Below are 14,012 nucleotides of genomic sequence, written 5' to 3'. Positions count from 1 at the left end.
GAGCCATTGCATGTGCTTCAGCTCACTTAAGTTAACCAAAAACCGTCTGACTCTCACCCTGGGCTGCTAAGTAAATAAACACGGAAATAGTGACATATGTTCTCCATCTGCACAGTCATGTGTTATATCTTCAGTGCTCAGAAATGTTACTTAATATGAGTATAATCACTGTTGTTGAAAAGTATATTTAATGATAAAAATAAGGGATGTGGAAAAGAGGCCAAGTTTGGCACCTAATGCAGTAGTGACAGTTTATTGAGGGTCTGGCAGAAATGGCTCCACTTTCCTGTTTATAATAGCTTTTACTTGCTGCATTCCCCATCTGTGATTCAGCAACTGGAACTACTCTGATCTACAGAGAAAGGAGGCAGAAATAGGTATCTTTTTTTTTTTCTTCATGATCATGTGCACCAACAGCTGCTGGGAGTGGGTGTTGGAGGCAACAACAGAAAGGGAGCATTAAAATAATTCAGGACCATACAGGGTTCTGTTAATCTTTTGCCAGAGAGCAAATTCACAATTTTTGCCTGAAGGAAAAGAAAATCTGAGGATATGGATTCTCTTGACTCCTCCTCGATTCCTCATGCAACTTGCTGCTCTCAGGAAAGCCAGTTTGGTCATTCTGTTTGACCAGAGTCATTTTTTAGTTACACTCTTAAGTCCCAAGAATCATTGAACACAAAACTTTGTTCAAGTTGCTGAGTAGGTGAACACAATGGAAATTGATCATGAACCACAAGGCATGTTCTTCACTGCAGAAACCTATCAGTGCTGTGAAGCTTGGGGTGCATGCTTTGTTGACTTCTAAACCCCAGTCCCCTATTTTGATTAAAATTATCTTTGAGGAATCCCAGGAGAAGGTGATCTGTTGAGTTAGCTGTGTAACATGACACTCTTGCTCTCTGTTTCTGGAATAAAATGTAGGCTGTGCTGAGCAAGTGCTGGCTGAGTTGTGGTGATTTCAGTGTGTCCCAAGAGTTGCAGTCAGTGGAGTGGATTCTCACTACTGTCCAGCTTCCTCTGGGTGTCGCACATCAGAAACTGTTAAGAAAACATTTCTTTTTTTCCCCCCAGACCCAACTAAGACTCCTCTCTTTCCAAGTAGTCCTTCTTTCCAGTTGTGGATAAAGGAGGACTATTTCTTACATTCCAGTGTGTGTGCCTCTAGCTCACACAGAAATTAACTGAGCAGCATGTAGTGCAGCCCAGATGGAGTCTTTTAATTTTTCTGATGTATCTACCTGCCATCACTTGGGGTTTGGTCTAGAGATAATTTTGGGCCTTTGGGCATCTAGAAGCTGCTTATTAGTTTATCCTGTTACAGAGGTGATGGATGGGTGGATTTGTTGATACAATGAGGAGTAATGGAAAAGTAAAAGTATGGAGTGATTTTGCTCCCTGCATCTGATTTGAATGCCCCTGTGCAAATGTGTCCTTTTCTTCGCCCTCCCTTTTCCTTCTTGACCCACAACCCTTTCTGTCAGCTGAAAGGAAGAGTAATTTGATGCATGGTGCAATGGTTGGACCAGGCCTACAGAAAACTGGGCTTCTGGATGAGACATGCCTTCAGATGAGACAGATGCTAGATCTCTGAAACAGGTATTTGCTCATCTGCGTGAAGCACAAACAAAACAAAATGTTGGGGTTCTTTTTAATAGAATTTGCTTTATTTCAGCCTGTCTGTATTTTTTTACAGTTTTGTAAAAGCAAAAATATAACTTCACAGCAAGTATATTAAAATGGCAAATAAGTGCACCGAGGACAGGATGGTGATGTTCCTTTTCAGCGTTTATGAATTTAAATAGCAGGAAGTTATCAAGAGATCCAGGGCACTTAGAACAGTCTATTCGGAGTAGCATGTGCTGTTACATTAGTAGTGATCAAGGGTTACTAAGGAGTGTGCGTCTGTGGTTATGGCGAAGACCATGCCCAGAGAAGCCTACTATATAACAGTTCTGCTCTAAGCAAAGCATTTTCAAAATTGCTTTTATTTCCCCTTTTAAGTAAGGGTCTGATTGTGTGCAAAGTTTTGGACACAAAACCCTGACTTTCACATAAATACATTCATAAATAATCTCTAATTGCATGGCAAACTTCACACAATCAACTAATTTAATATCCCAGAAAGAGCATTTTGTAGTTTCGGAAGTTTTTTGTACACTTTTAGCATGATGCATTTTAGAAATACGCAGGGGCACGCGGACATATGTCAGTATCCAAGCTCTAAAAATCAGAAGTGCTGGCATGAGCTGATATCTGTAGCTAATAGGCATGTTTATGTTTGCTTTGGATATGCCTTCCAAATGTACCACCAAGGCTAGATTTGATGTCATACAAACAGCAAGCCTGTAAACACTGTCTAAAATGCCACTGAGATTTAAACCATTAAAAGCTTAATTTCAATACATGAATGCCATTTCTGAGTTAACAAATTGCACAAGTTGTCAGGATATATCTTGTGAACTTGTAGCTTGAATGAAACATGGGTAGGCTTCTTTTTAAGTTACAATGCAGTACCTGGAATCGGGATTTTCTGCTTTTATTCCTGAGTAAGCCACATGCTTTGAGGCAAAGAGAGAAGTTACCCTCTGTAAAAGCATAAATAGTAGTCTTTATTTTTATGATTGTAAAACATGTAAAATGCTTTTAAAAGCTCTGTGTCCTTGGAATGCATATCTGTGATTCAAGTATGAATCTATTTAAGGCACTCACCATGTTTTTAACATATAATAATTGGTCTACTTTTTAAAAAGTTTTAAAATTGGGCATAGATCAGTTTTCTATATATTCTCAGCACTGCTGCTATTACTAAGGAGGTTATTTTGCAGGTGGAATCATTGGTGTGCAGTAATCCTGTCTAAATGTGCTGGCTCTAAGCCTACCCAGGGATGCTCAGCACAGTTGTGGATCACTGCCAGACCTCCCAGTGGAAGAAAGCCCTTGTAGGCATCCTAACTTTTACAAGCTGTGATAGCTCTTGGGCTTATATTCTTCATCAGGCAGATTGTTCCCCCACACTGTGTATGCTTGGGGTACTGAGATGGGATGTTCACCCAAGGGACTGCGTCTCCTTCCAGGCAAATTTCCAGTTCTTCTGCCCCATGGGAGAGGATCAAAGATTCTCATTTTTATCATGAACAAGTTATTTCTGCTGAAAGTTTGTTATGTCTGTTTAAAGTGCTTACAGATCTAGAGCTAGATCATCTCAAAGTGTCATTCCAAATGCTGCAGCCTGCTTGGTAGTGGAATATTGCAGTTTTGATGTCTGTAAACTCAATAAAAAGCTTTGAGTAAACCCCTCCCTATGTATCATGTATAGAAGCAGCTAAACTTCTGACTTGTTTCAGCCTTTCCCCAGTGAGAGGAAATTTATAAAGCTAATAAAGAGATGGAGCAAAATACATCAAATAGGAACAGAGAAGACATCTAGCTTGTTAAATTGCTAATCGTGTTGCTGTGAAAAGAATGCTTAAGGAATACTGACAAAGAGCAGATGGATGAGCAGGTTCAATGCTGTCTGAAATTAATGCAGAGCACATGCTGGGGATAACAGGAGATGTTAAAGAGTTGGAGAACATGCTGAGACTTAGCAGAAATCCTTTTCTGATCCCTACACTTAAGGCAAGCTCAAGGTTTTCTTTTGCAGTCTTTGTACAAGTCATACATGTCAAATGTTTAAGTAAAGCCACTTCCTTGCATACTTCTTGTAATCCTGGCATGCTGCTGGCTCATGTATTTTTTTATGGTACCATACATGTTGCAAAATGCAGAAAGGTGGATTACAGTATCTGCCAAAGATTTATATTTTTTTATTCTTAACTTTCCAAAGGCATGGACACAAAGTGCCTGTTCTGACAAACCTGCCATATAGAAGATTTTTTAAAAACCCACCTTCCCAGATAACTTAAATGTGACAACAAAAGCTGTAACTTTTGGAGGCAGTCTCTAAGGCAGAGACCCAGGCTGTGGAAAGTCTTTGAGAAGCAGGCTTCAAGTTATTCATGTGCAGGTCCAGTGAGGTACATTTCAGAGGCCAGGGTAGTCTGTTTTTCTGCTGGCCCAAGCCGAGCATTTTTTGGCTTATAAACACCTGGAGGGAAAAGCAACAGCCAAGAGATATCACTGCGAAATAGATGGAGAGGGCAGGGAACTGGGATGTTTCCCTTGCACAGGCCACTCGCAAATGAACTATGCAGCAGCAGGGGAACGGTTTTTGGAGGCAGGAGGGAGGGTTGGGCAGCACTGCATGCCAGTACTGCAAGATGTTCCTAACTCTTCCTTTGGTGCAGCAGTAAGTGGGAAAGCATCAGGAAGTCTCTGGCTGCTTGGTACGGAACAGGGATCTCCATGACACCATGCGTTATCTGTGTAAAGCATATTTTATTTGGCATGCCATTGTCGCAGGGAATACATAACACCCCTTCATTCCTACTGCTTCTTCTAATCAAGGGCGTGCCTGGCCCTTAGGCAAATGTGATCATGTAGTACTTTGTCATGATCAGAGATGCAGATAACAAGGTAGAAAGATGTAGCACATGATAATGTTCTATAACTTCTTTGTACTTCCTTCCTCATGGAAGTTTTTACTTCTATTTAGTGAAATAACTAAGGTTTCTAGTAGAGCCCATTCATGGTGGTGAATTTAAAAGATGACTGATGGCAAATACAGCTACCACAGCACTTGTTTCACACACATTAAAGTCAGGGTGACCTATTTTCTTTTTTCTTTTTTTTTTTTTATTGCTGTTGCCAAGGCACAAGAATTGTAGATGAAGTAAAGCAGTGGGAGAGAACCCACACCTTCAGACTGCAGTTCTCCTCCAAGGGCGTAAATGTGAGTTAGTCTGAGGTTTCGGTTGGCCTGATGTTATAGACTATAATTTGAAGTAGTTCTAGGCACACACTGGATCATCCACATAACTTCCCAAATAATTAGTAAAAGTACAAGACTGCATATGCCAGGCCAAAGATCCATGTAACCAAAATCTCCCGTCCGTGTATATTCAGTAACAAAAAACTGAGGAGAAAGGTAAAGAACTGAATACAAACATCCAGTGGTCATTGTTTAGGATTCTGTGACCCATAGATTGCATCATTTTTAGTAGACACCAGCACACCAAAATAAGAATAGGTATTCATGGCATACTCTGATTCTGGGACAGATTCGCCACTTCATTACATTGAATGTGTATCCATTTAATCAGTGTCATAAAAGTAATTACAGTAGCATAAAAACAGTTTAATTAAACTGAAAACTAGGCTTTCTTTCTTCATTTAAGAATTTTGGGGATTGAGTTAAAAAGGCTATGTATTTGTGATTTGCATCAAGGTGTCATTTCATTTAGAGTTTACACATATGGGGAAAAAATGAGAATCACAGACCACAATCATCGCAGTAGCAGCATACAACTAGAGCTCAGGTTGATGCAGGAGAGAGCAGGATATTGCCTAGCTGATTCCTGCCATATCCCATGAAAGATAAACCCTTAATCGGATCCTTCATTAGCATCAAGTGTGGAAAAAACAGCTCATGCCAGGGATTACTTAGTAAGTGTAGTTAGTGGGATAAATTATGCATTGAAGAAAATACAAAAACCCTCAAATTAATCTTTGAAACACATGGAGTTTTACTCTATTCTCTCTTGCACTGGAATAAATGAAGAATAATTCCATTTCAGTGACTTAGATAGACTAGTATAGTTGGGGAAGAAATTAAGCTTGCCTGCTCTCCCAGGATTTTAAAAGATCTACATTTTTAAGGAAGAATTTTTTATCCTTAAAATTTGTACTTGTACATTCAGAGGAAGAATTGTTACGCTGTGTCACAGAGTAGAACCCTTTGACACATGATCTCTACCTGTGTAAATCCAGACTGGACTCATTATGCCATCATATGGTTTCAATAGCAATTGGCTTAACTTTGCCACTGGCTTTAGTATTTGCAATTTAAAAAAAAGCCAAACTGAATAATATGTGTTAAGGGTTTGGTGAATCTCTGAAATATGTCTTGGTTTATGTTGTCACTTTTACAATGTTTTAAATTCTCCTGCTTGAGAATTAAAATACCAAATTTGTCATTATTGTAGGCGAAGTCCTGATGATTTTGAAAGTCTGTTGTTTGATTTTTTTGGTGGACATTCCTAACTTTCCATGTCCATTGTTCAACTTCACGCAACGTCTTGACGTATAGTTATGCCGTCAATAAATACCCACTGACTGAAAGGTTTTAATACCTACCCTGTGGGTCTTTGTTTCGAGCAAACCTGCATCATATTTCCTTTCTACTGATCTCTCTTCTATGTGCAATTTAGGTTTTTTTGGTAGATAAAGAAGTAAGAAAGTGTGTTCCAATGCTGGCGTAAGAAGTCATCATGCCCTGTAGTGTTCAAAAACAGAATAGACGTGCTGGATTTTCTTACATTTTTTCGGTTAGTTGTATACCCTAGGAGAGCGTAACTGAGGAGGAAAATGCAGGAGGCATGCTGAAGTAGGCATGTACTATTTAATTCCCATTTCTGATCAGAAGGTTATTGCATGATCATTACCACGAACGATAGAATCTGAATGTGAATTGCTGGTAAATGTCCACCATTTTATGAAGGCAGGTTGTTGTTGATGACAACTGACAAGATGTGACCCGTCTTTGTGTGCTTGGGGAGTTTGGGGCCTGTGCTTGTTTGAGTTAGCACACTAATCCCTGCTTCCAGATATCCTTTCCGTCCTGTAACAAAGAGGTAATCCGCTGTTGTAACACAGCATTCGCTATTCTGGTCTCATGAGGAGAATTACATTAAATAAAAAGCATTTCCTTTCTCCTCCCCTTGCTTCTGGGCAAAGAACAACATGGTTCACATATGGGCAGTAGCTAAATCATATATGCAAATGTGCACTTAAGTGTCTTCTCGTTCTAAAGGCCGTTGCAGTTAAAATTGTGTATTGGGTTTGCATGGTGAGGTTTTGGTAGCGGGGCTGAGCCCATCAGCAACAGTGGCGGTGCCGCTGTGATAACATAGTTAAGAAGGGGGCAAAAAACTGCTGCACAACAGCAACTGCAGTGGGAGAGAGGAGGGAGAATATGTGAGACAAAGAACCCTGCAGACACCAAGGTCAGTGAAGGAGGAGAAGGAGGTGCTCCAGGCACCACAGCAGAGATTCCCCTGCAGCCCCTGGTGAAGACCATGGTGAGGTAGGCTGTGCCCCTGCAGCCCATGGAGGTCCATGGTGGAGCAGGTGGATGCCCCAATGAGGCTGTGACCCCATGGAAAGCCTGCACTGGAACAGGCTCCTGGCAGGACCTGTGGCCGCGTGGGGGGAGGAACCCACGCTGGAGCAGGTTTGCTGGCAGAACTTGTGACCCACATGGGAGACTCACCCTGGAGCAGTCTGTTTGTGAAGGACTGCACCCTGTGGAATGCACCCATGCTGGAGCAGCTTGTGAAGAACTGTGAGAAGGACGCATGTTGGAGAAGTTCATGGAGGACTGTCTCCCGTGGGAGGGACCCCACACTGGAGCAGTGTGTGAGTGAGGAGTCCTCCCCCTGAGGAGGAAGGAGTAGTAGAGACAACATGTGATGAACTGATCACAACCCCCATTCCTCATCCCCCTGCACCACTCATGGGGAGGAAGTAGAGAGAATAGGGAGTGAAGTTGAGCCCAGGAAGAAGGGAGGGGTGGGGGGAAGGTATTTCTAAGATTTGGTTTTATTTCTCATTATCCTACTCTGATATGATTGGTAATAAACTAAACTAATTTCTCCAAGTCGAGTCTGTTTTGCCTGTGACGGTAATTGGTGAATGATCTCTCCCTGTCCTTATCTCAACCCATGAGCCTTTTGTCATATTTTCTCTTTGCTGTCCAGCTGAGAAGGGGAGTGATAGACTGGCTTGGTGGGCACCTGGCTTCCAGCCAGGATCAATCCACCACAAATTGTTTCTCCATTTCTAAAATTCTTGCCTTTTTTGTCATTCTTGACAGTGCCAGTTTGATACTTATTTACACAGGGATTCGTTCACGCACTGTTTTGAGCTTTTATACCATCACGTTGTTGGCAAGGGGAAGCAAGCCTTGAAAAAAAAATCCAATTATTTTTACAGATTAGCAGTGGAGAAGATGATCTCTCTCTGCAGTCAGTTTTTGTGGATATAGAGCGCATGTTGGTGAGTGCAGGCAGACTGGTGACTAGAATGCAGTGCAAATTTGGCACTGCTTGATTTTTGGCAGAGACCCCAGAGAGGCGCCCGTAGGTCAGTCATGTAGTCATTGATGGGGCCATATGTGCTCTTCAGGTGTGCTTGTCCATCAAGTTCTGTCTCGCCTCTGAATGCATCGCAGTGTGTAGACTTGGGCCATGCTGTAGTGCTGTCTGGAGCAGGAAAGGTTGGGTCCACGGACTAGCTGGGTCAGGCAGGGACAAGTCCAGTCTACAGCAGATCACTGAAGCTCTACTCTTCCACCGCTGATTTTGGATGGTTTAACCTAGGCCATGGCCAGGCTAAACTCTATGGCTATTATGGAAATGGACAGAGGTCAGCATGCTTATGCTCCATTCTTGAACCATCTCTTGGCATCACAGGATACACTGTCATCTCACACACTGAGAAATAGGTCTGTAACCAAGTGTTATCTTGTGGAAATTTTGAATGTAGCTTGCGTGGAATTTCATAGCTGAATACGTCTAGGGGAGATGTGGGGCCAATGAGCAGTTCAGGGACTCAGGCTTGGAGAAAATTCTACATAAAAAGCCAAGATAGGATGTAGTTCAACTTTTTAGAAAGGTGGTGGGAAGCATTTGAAACATACAAAAAGAATCAGGACATTTGGGGAAACTTGTCTTTCCCAGTAGAGACATTAATAACCATTTTAACAGTATTATTTACCTTGTGCTGCTTTGCTGGAAAGAGCAAATTGTAAGTGTAATTTGAGAATCAACCATTTTTGTCAAAGCCAGACTGATTCAAAGCCCCAAGTAAATTACAGGGTTTGTTTTTAAAAGTGCTCACACTATAGAATGGGTGATTATTTTTATCCTATCCACAAAACAGAAAGAGAAAAGAGCTGCTGCTTCTTCATCTGACATGAGGTTGCAAGAAAGAGTGAAGTTAGGCTAGGGTTTTGTTTGGGTTTTTTTTTAATGAAACACTTCTTTTAGATGTCATTTTATATGCCCCAGGTAGAACAGAAGACACTAATTTGCTTTGCTGGAACATGGAAGGTAGCTTTGTCATGCAGCAGGTCCCTTGTGATGCTTAACTTGCCCTTTTTGCTGTATTCTTTTGGATGCACTTCATCACTTTGAGCTGGATACTGATTAGTTTCGGTAAGGATGCACAGAGACTTCCACAAAGTCTGAGAAGTAAGTATTTCAGAGATTTCAGAGTAATACCTCTGATACTTAGCCAGTTTGGAGGTGATCGTCTGAAGCATGAGAGAAGATTTCAGAGAGACCTAATGTCTACTGCCTAAAAGCTATAACATTCCAAGGGGAATGTCTCGGATGGGAAGAGCAGGTGAACTATAGGAAAGGGATATTTTTTGCAAATACTTTTCCGAAAGTCCCAAAACAAAAATGAAAATTTTGCAGCACTAATTCTGATGGGGTTTTTCTGCCCTTTTTCCCTCCTGAAATGCTTTACTTTGTACTTATATCATTCACTGCGTAGGCATTTTCATTGTTGTCTTAAAAGTGTATTTAAAATACAGATTTGTGAAGCCGATTTACAGCACCCAAAGTCACCTCTTAACTGCTAGACACTGAGTTGCTTTCTTCAAAATAGAACTGCAAATTTTTCTGAAAAGGAAACAAAAATATTATTTCTGGAAGCTATGCAAAAGAGCATGCTCCTTCTGGAAAAAAGAAGTGCTAACTGTTCATACGGGTTGATTTTTTAAGATAGGATCCATAAAATTTGGTTTATTAAAGTCAAATCTCCTGTGACAAGTGAGGAAAAAGGAGGCTGGGGTTTCTTTTGGTTTTGTTTTTTGTGTTTGGGGTTTTTTTTCAGCAGTTGCCTGGAAAGCAGGAAGTTATTTTCATTAATTATTTAAAAATTAGGAAGAAGTTTTTCACTATGAGGGTGGTGAGGCACTGGCACAGGTTGCCCAGAGAGGTTGTTGAGGCCCCATCCCTGGAGGTGTTCAAGGCCAGGCTGGACGTGGCCTTGGGCAACCTGGGCTGGTGGGAGGTGTCCCTGCCCATGGCAGAGGGGTTGGAACTCGATGATCTTCAAGGTCCTTTCCAACCTAAACCATTCTATGATTCTATGATTCTAATAAGAGAAGAATCACAGTATCTTAGCACCTATCTCACAGAACAGAGCTGGTTCGATATCTACCAAAGAAAAGACTGATACTGCCAGAATCTCTGAACTCCAGGAAATACACCTCAATAGGAGAGATTTGCTCCAGAAGCAGAGCACACCTGACTATATAAAGAGGAAGGCACTTTGAGGGTGTTTATGGTTGTACAGTTCTTTATACCATCCAGAGCTACATCAGGTGGTACAAAGGGACTGTACTGAGGGGAGGAAATGAGAGGCTGCCTTGCAGTTTCCAAGAGAAAGTGTGGCCATTAGGAAAATTTGTAGAAAGTGAAATTTAAGAAATAAGAGCTTTTCTGGCTGAGTTTCAGTGTTAATATTACATAACCTGCTTAAAATATTTCCTGAACTTTACATCAGGAGGTATGTTTTTCAGCACAAGTGTCTTTGAGTTCTGTTTCAAGTGGTAATCTGATCAATCAATACTTCACTTTATCAGTACCTGTTCATTAGTCACTACCCTGTATCTCACATCATCCTTGTGAAATAAATAAAGATAATTATGGTGGTTTCCTGAATAATAGAATTCAAGGCAGAGAGAGATAAGACTCAGACTTATCCAACCAATCTGAAGTTCTCAGGTAAGAGGTGCCTTTCCCCTATGCGTTTTCCCTGCCTCTGAAGACATCTCCTAAATCTCTTCAAGGCTTGTGCATATAGATGCACAGAGTTAAAAATATTAAATGGGATATAAATGAATGCAAAAGCTTCAGGGAGCTGTTGCTTTGATCAATTGCTTCATTGTTAGTGGTTCATACATTATATATAGTGTTTAGGTCATATATAATCATAACGTGTAAATCAAGGGCAGGGGGTTTTGCTAGCTTGTGTTAGCTTGTTCCTAAGAATTGGTATGCATTAAACTTTGGTGTAGTTTTGAATGGCAAGGATTTTGTCTGAACTAATTTTTTACACCTCTAAATCAAGAATGTCTTTGTGAGGCCAGTACGTGTTTTATCAGTGAAAATCTGGTGTGCCTTCTGGGACTGGGCTTCTTTTCAAGAAGATAAATCATGGACTTGATATCAGTCCCCAGGCAGTTACTAGAGAGACCTCCACCAAGTTTGGTGGGCTTTAGTTCACCCCTGTAAGAACTCTACAGCACTTTAAGCAGAGAATGCTCCTGCCCTAAGTGACACCTGATGTGTGAGGTAGAAAAAAATAATGTAAAAAAGTAAAGCAACATACCTGAAAAAATATGCTAACTGTGAAGGGTCGATATCCTGAACTCCTTTCTGTCATGTTTTCTTTTGCTCAACAGCTTGTCCACCAGGAACATACAAACCAGAAGGTTCTCCAGGTGGAATCAGTACTTGCACCTCGTGTCCTGATAAGAATCATACTTCTCCACCAGGAAGTACCTCCATTGAGGATTGTACATGCCAGGAGGGATATCGTGCTGTAGGCCAAACCTGTGAAGGTAAGTGTTTCCATCCAGGAACAGAAAACCCCTGGAATGCACAATACAGTGCTGGGACAATTTATTTGTGTTTGCACTGTGAAGGGCATGTCAAATTGCATGCAAGATTTTCTGTGATACTCCAACAAAAATAACAAGATGCAAGTCAAGTAGGAAATGAAAAAAAATATTTTCCTTCGGTAGCCTATTGGGCTCCACCTAGCATCATATAACTCTGTTGTGGTTGTTTAATTATTTAGTTGTTCACTGTCCTGAACTGAAGCCCCCTGAAAATGGTTACTTCGTCCAGAATGTCTGCAACAATTATTTTAATGCTGCTTGTGGGATCCGATGCAAAGCAGGATTTGATCTTGTGGGAAGCAGCATCCGGCTTTGTCAGCCAAATGGCCAATGGTCTGGATCAGAGGCTACTTGCAGAGGTATGGACATTGTGTGTTTGAAAGGTCTTTTTCTGTTGGATTAGTTTGTGGTTTTCTCTGCTTACTAGATAGTTGGGCGTGCAGATCTGATCCTGTTAGCTCTTGGGTGAAAGACTGTTCCAAAAGTAAACTCCCATTTCCTAAAACGGAAGGAGGACATCTACAATAGAGAACGAAGAGCCATATTTATTAGGCAGACAGTCTTTCGCAAGTGAATCTTCCTTAAGCCTCTCTCCCCCTAATTTCTATTAATTTTGTCAACACTATGTAAATCCAGCGAACCTACAAAGTACATAGATATATAACAAGACCTTGCTACATGGGTGTTTTAGGCTGTCCAGCAAACTCCTGGCTTAGTTGAGCATTCGCACTGGTAGACATTACCGATGGAAGAATCCCATTTTACTTTCTTACAGTTCCTTCTTATTAAAAATAGGAAAGCTTGGGCCTTGAGCATAGTCTTCAGAAGAATTTGGAGTGGAGTTTCCCTAGGGAACAACTGGCGATATCCTAGAAGTTCATTGTAAGAGAATGTCAGCTGGAAAAGAAATAAACAGAGGGTCTGAAAGGGAGGAGACACAGGAAAGAGCACCCTGAAAAACATCATTTCTGGAGCTCTTACAAGTACATAGGAACACAGTTTTGCTTTGTTTTCGCCTGTCTCTGCCTGAGGTTGGGTTCTTGATGTATTCAAAGGGAAGCTGCATCCCCATGTAGTCTTGTCTGGTGTGTCTTCCAAGGAGGGCCTGAAAAAAGACATAGTAGCCCTCATTTCCTCAGTAGCTACAGGTTGTAGTTCAACATGTTTAACTTGAGCTGGATGCACTTGACATTAGTATGCTGCACTGAAAGCTAGTAAAGAAGTCATCAGCTCCTTCTGTAACTCTTAGCCTGGTCCTTGAGTTCAGGGAAAGAGTCAGGATAGATCCTTGGGGACATTAGCACCTTATGCCACTACAGCAAACACTACAGCCCTTAAGGAAACAGGAAATCATAGTTCTGAAAGGAGGGATCTGAGCTAGAGATCAGTGCCTCAGGCGATTCTTATATAGCAGTTCACTTCTGATAACAATGCAGGACTCTTCTTCAGATAATCCTGAAAAACTTAGTCTTCCTTTATAGCTTCCAGTGACAGCAGGCAGGAAGGAAAAGCTTCCAATAGAAAATAAATTGCTGGCCAGTACCATGAGGGTATTTTGAGAAACTAGACTTAGAGCTGTTGACTTTCCAGCAGTCAAAACACAGACTGAAGATGTATGCTACTTCAGGTAGACTGGGATACTGGGAAAGAGCACCTGGCTTTCAAAGCTTCTCCCACAGAGTACGCTCCAGTGCAGAAAAATCTGGGGAAAGCTGCAGTCAGCCACAAAGAAAGGATTTTTCATCTTTGCTGTCTATAGAGAAGTGGGAGATTCTAGTACTTGGAAAACTTTCTGGAGCATTTAAAAATACTCACCTATTGGGTGTTGGTGCCTGATCTTTTAACAGGGAATTTGTCTGGAAGGTGGGGGAAGAGAATTCTGTCTTGAGATACTGTCTTGACGTTCAGTTAATATCCTCTGAAGCATGGAAAGGATATATTTTTGCTTTTCTTCATCTGTGCCATTCTCCATCATACTGAAGACTTCCAATTAGAAAAAAATCTATTAAAAAATCCTACGTTTACATGTGCTGGATCTGCTAGTCTTGATTCGCCTAGACTATGAAAGGGAGCAAGATCAAAGGCACAGTTTATATCTGTCTTGTTAATCCCAGGAGTATTTTATCACATAAATTAGGAAGGGAGAGTGAAGGAAAATCCTTTCGCATTGCTTTGAATTTTGACATTAAACACTCCTCAGTTTCTCTGCTAGCTA

General features: G+C 41.2%; 1 protein-coding gene across 1 annotated transcript in view; it reads left to right on the top strand.

Annotated features, from left to right (window-relative positions):
• The window catches only part of SVEP1 (sushi, von Willebrand factor type A, EGF and pentraxin domain containing 1), a 116,980-nt gene that overhangs the window by 20,085 nt on the left and 82,883 nt on the right, over positions 1 to 14,012 (top strand). Inside the window, exons 4-5 of the mRNA XM_009895879.1 lie at positions 11,579 to 11,737; positions 11,977 to 12,156. Of these exons, the coding sequence (XP_009894181.1) occupies positions 11,579 to 11,737; positions 11,977 to 12,156 (339 nt within the window). The remainder of the gene's footprint in view (positions 1 to 11,578; positions 11,738 to 11,976; positions 12,157 to 14,012) is intronic.

The sequence above is a fragment of the Charadrius vociferus genome, unplaced genomic scaffold (assembly GCF_000708025.1).
Source record: "Charadrius vociferus isolate BGI_N301 unplaced genomic scaffold, ASM70802v2 scaffold231, whole genome shotgun sequence".
NCBI lineage: Eukaryota > Metazoa > Chordata > Aves > Charadriiformes > Charadriidae > Charadrius > Charadrius vociferus.
Note: the sequence above shows the minus strand (reverse complement) of the source record. Positions and strands in the feature narration are given on the sequence as shown.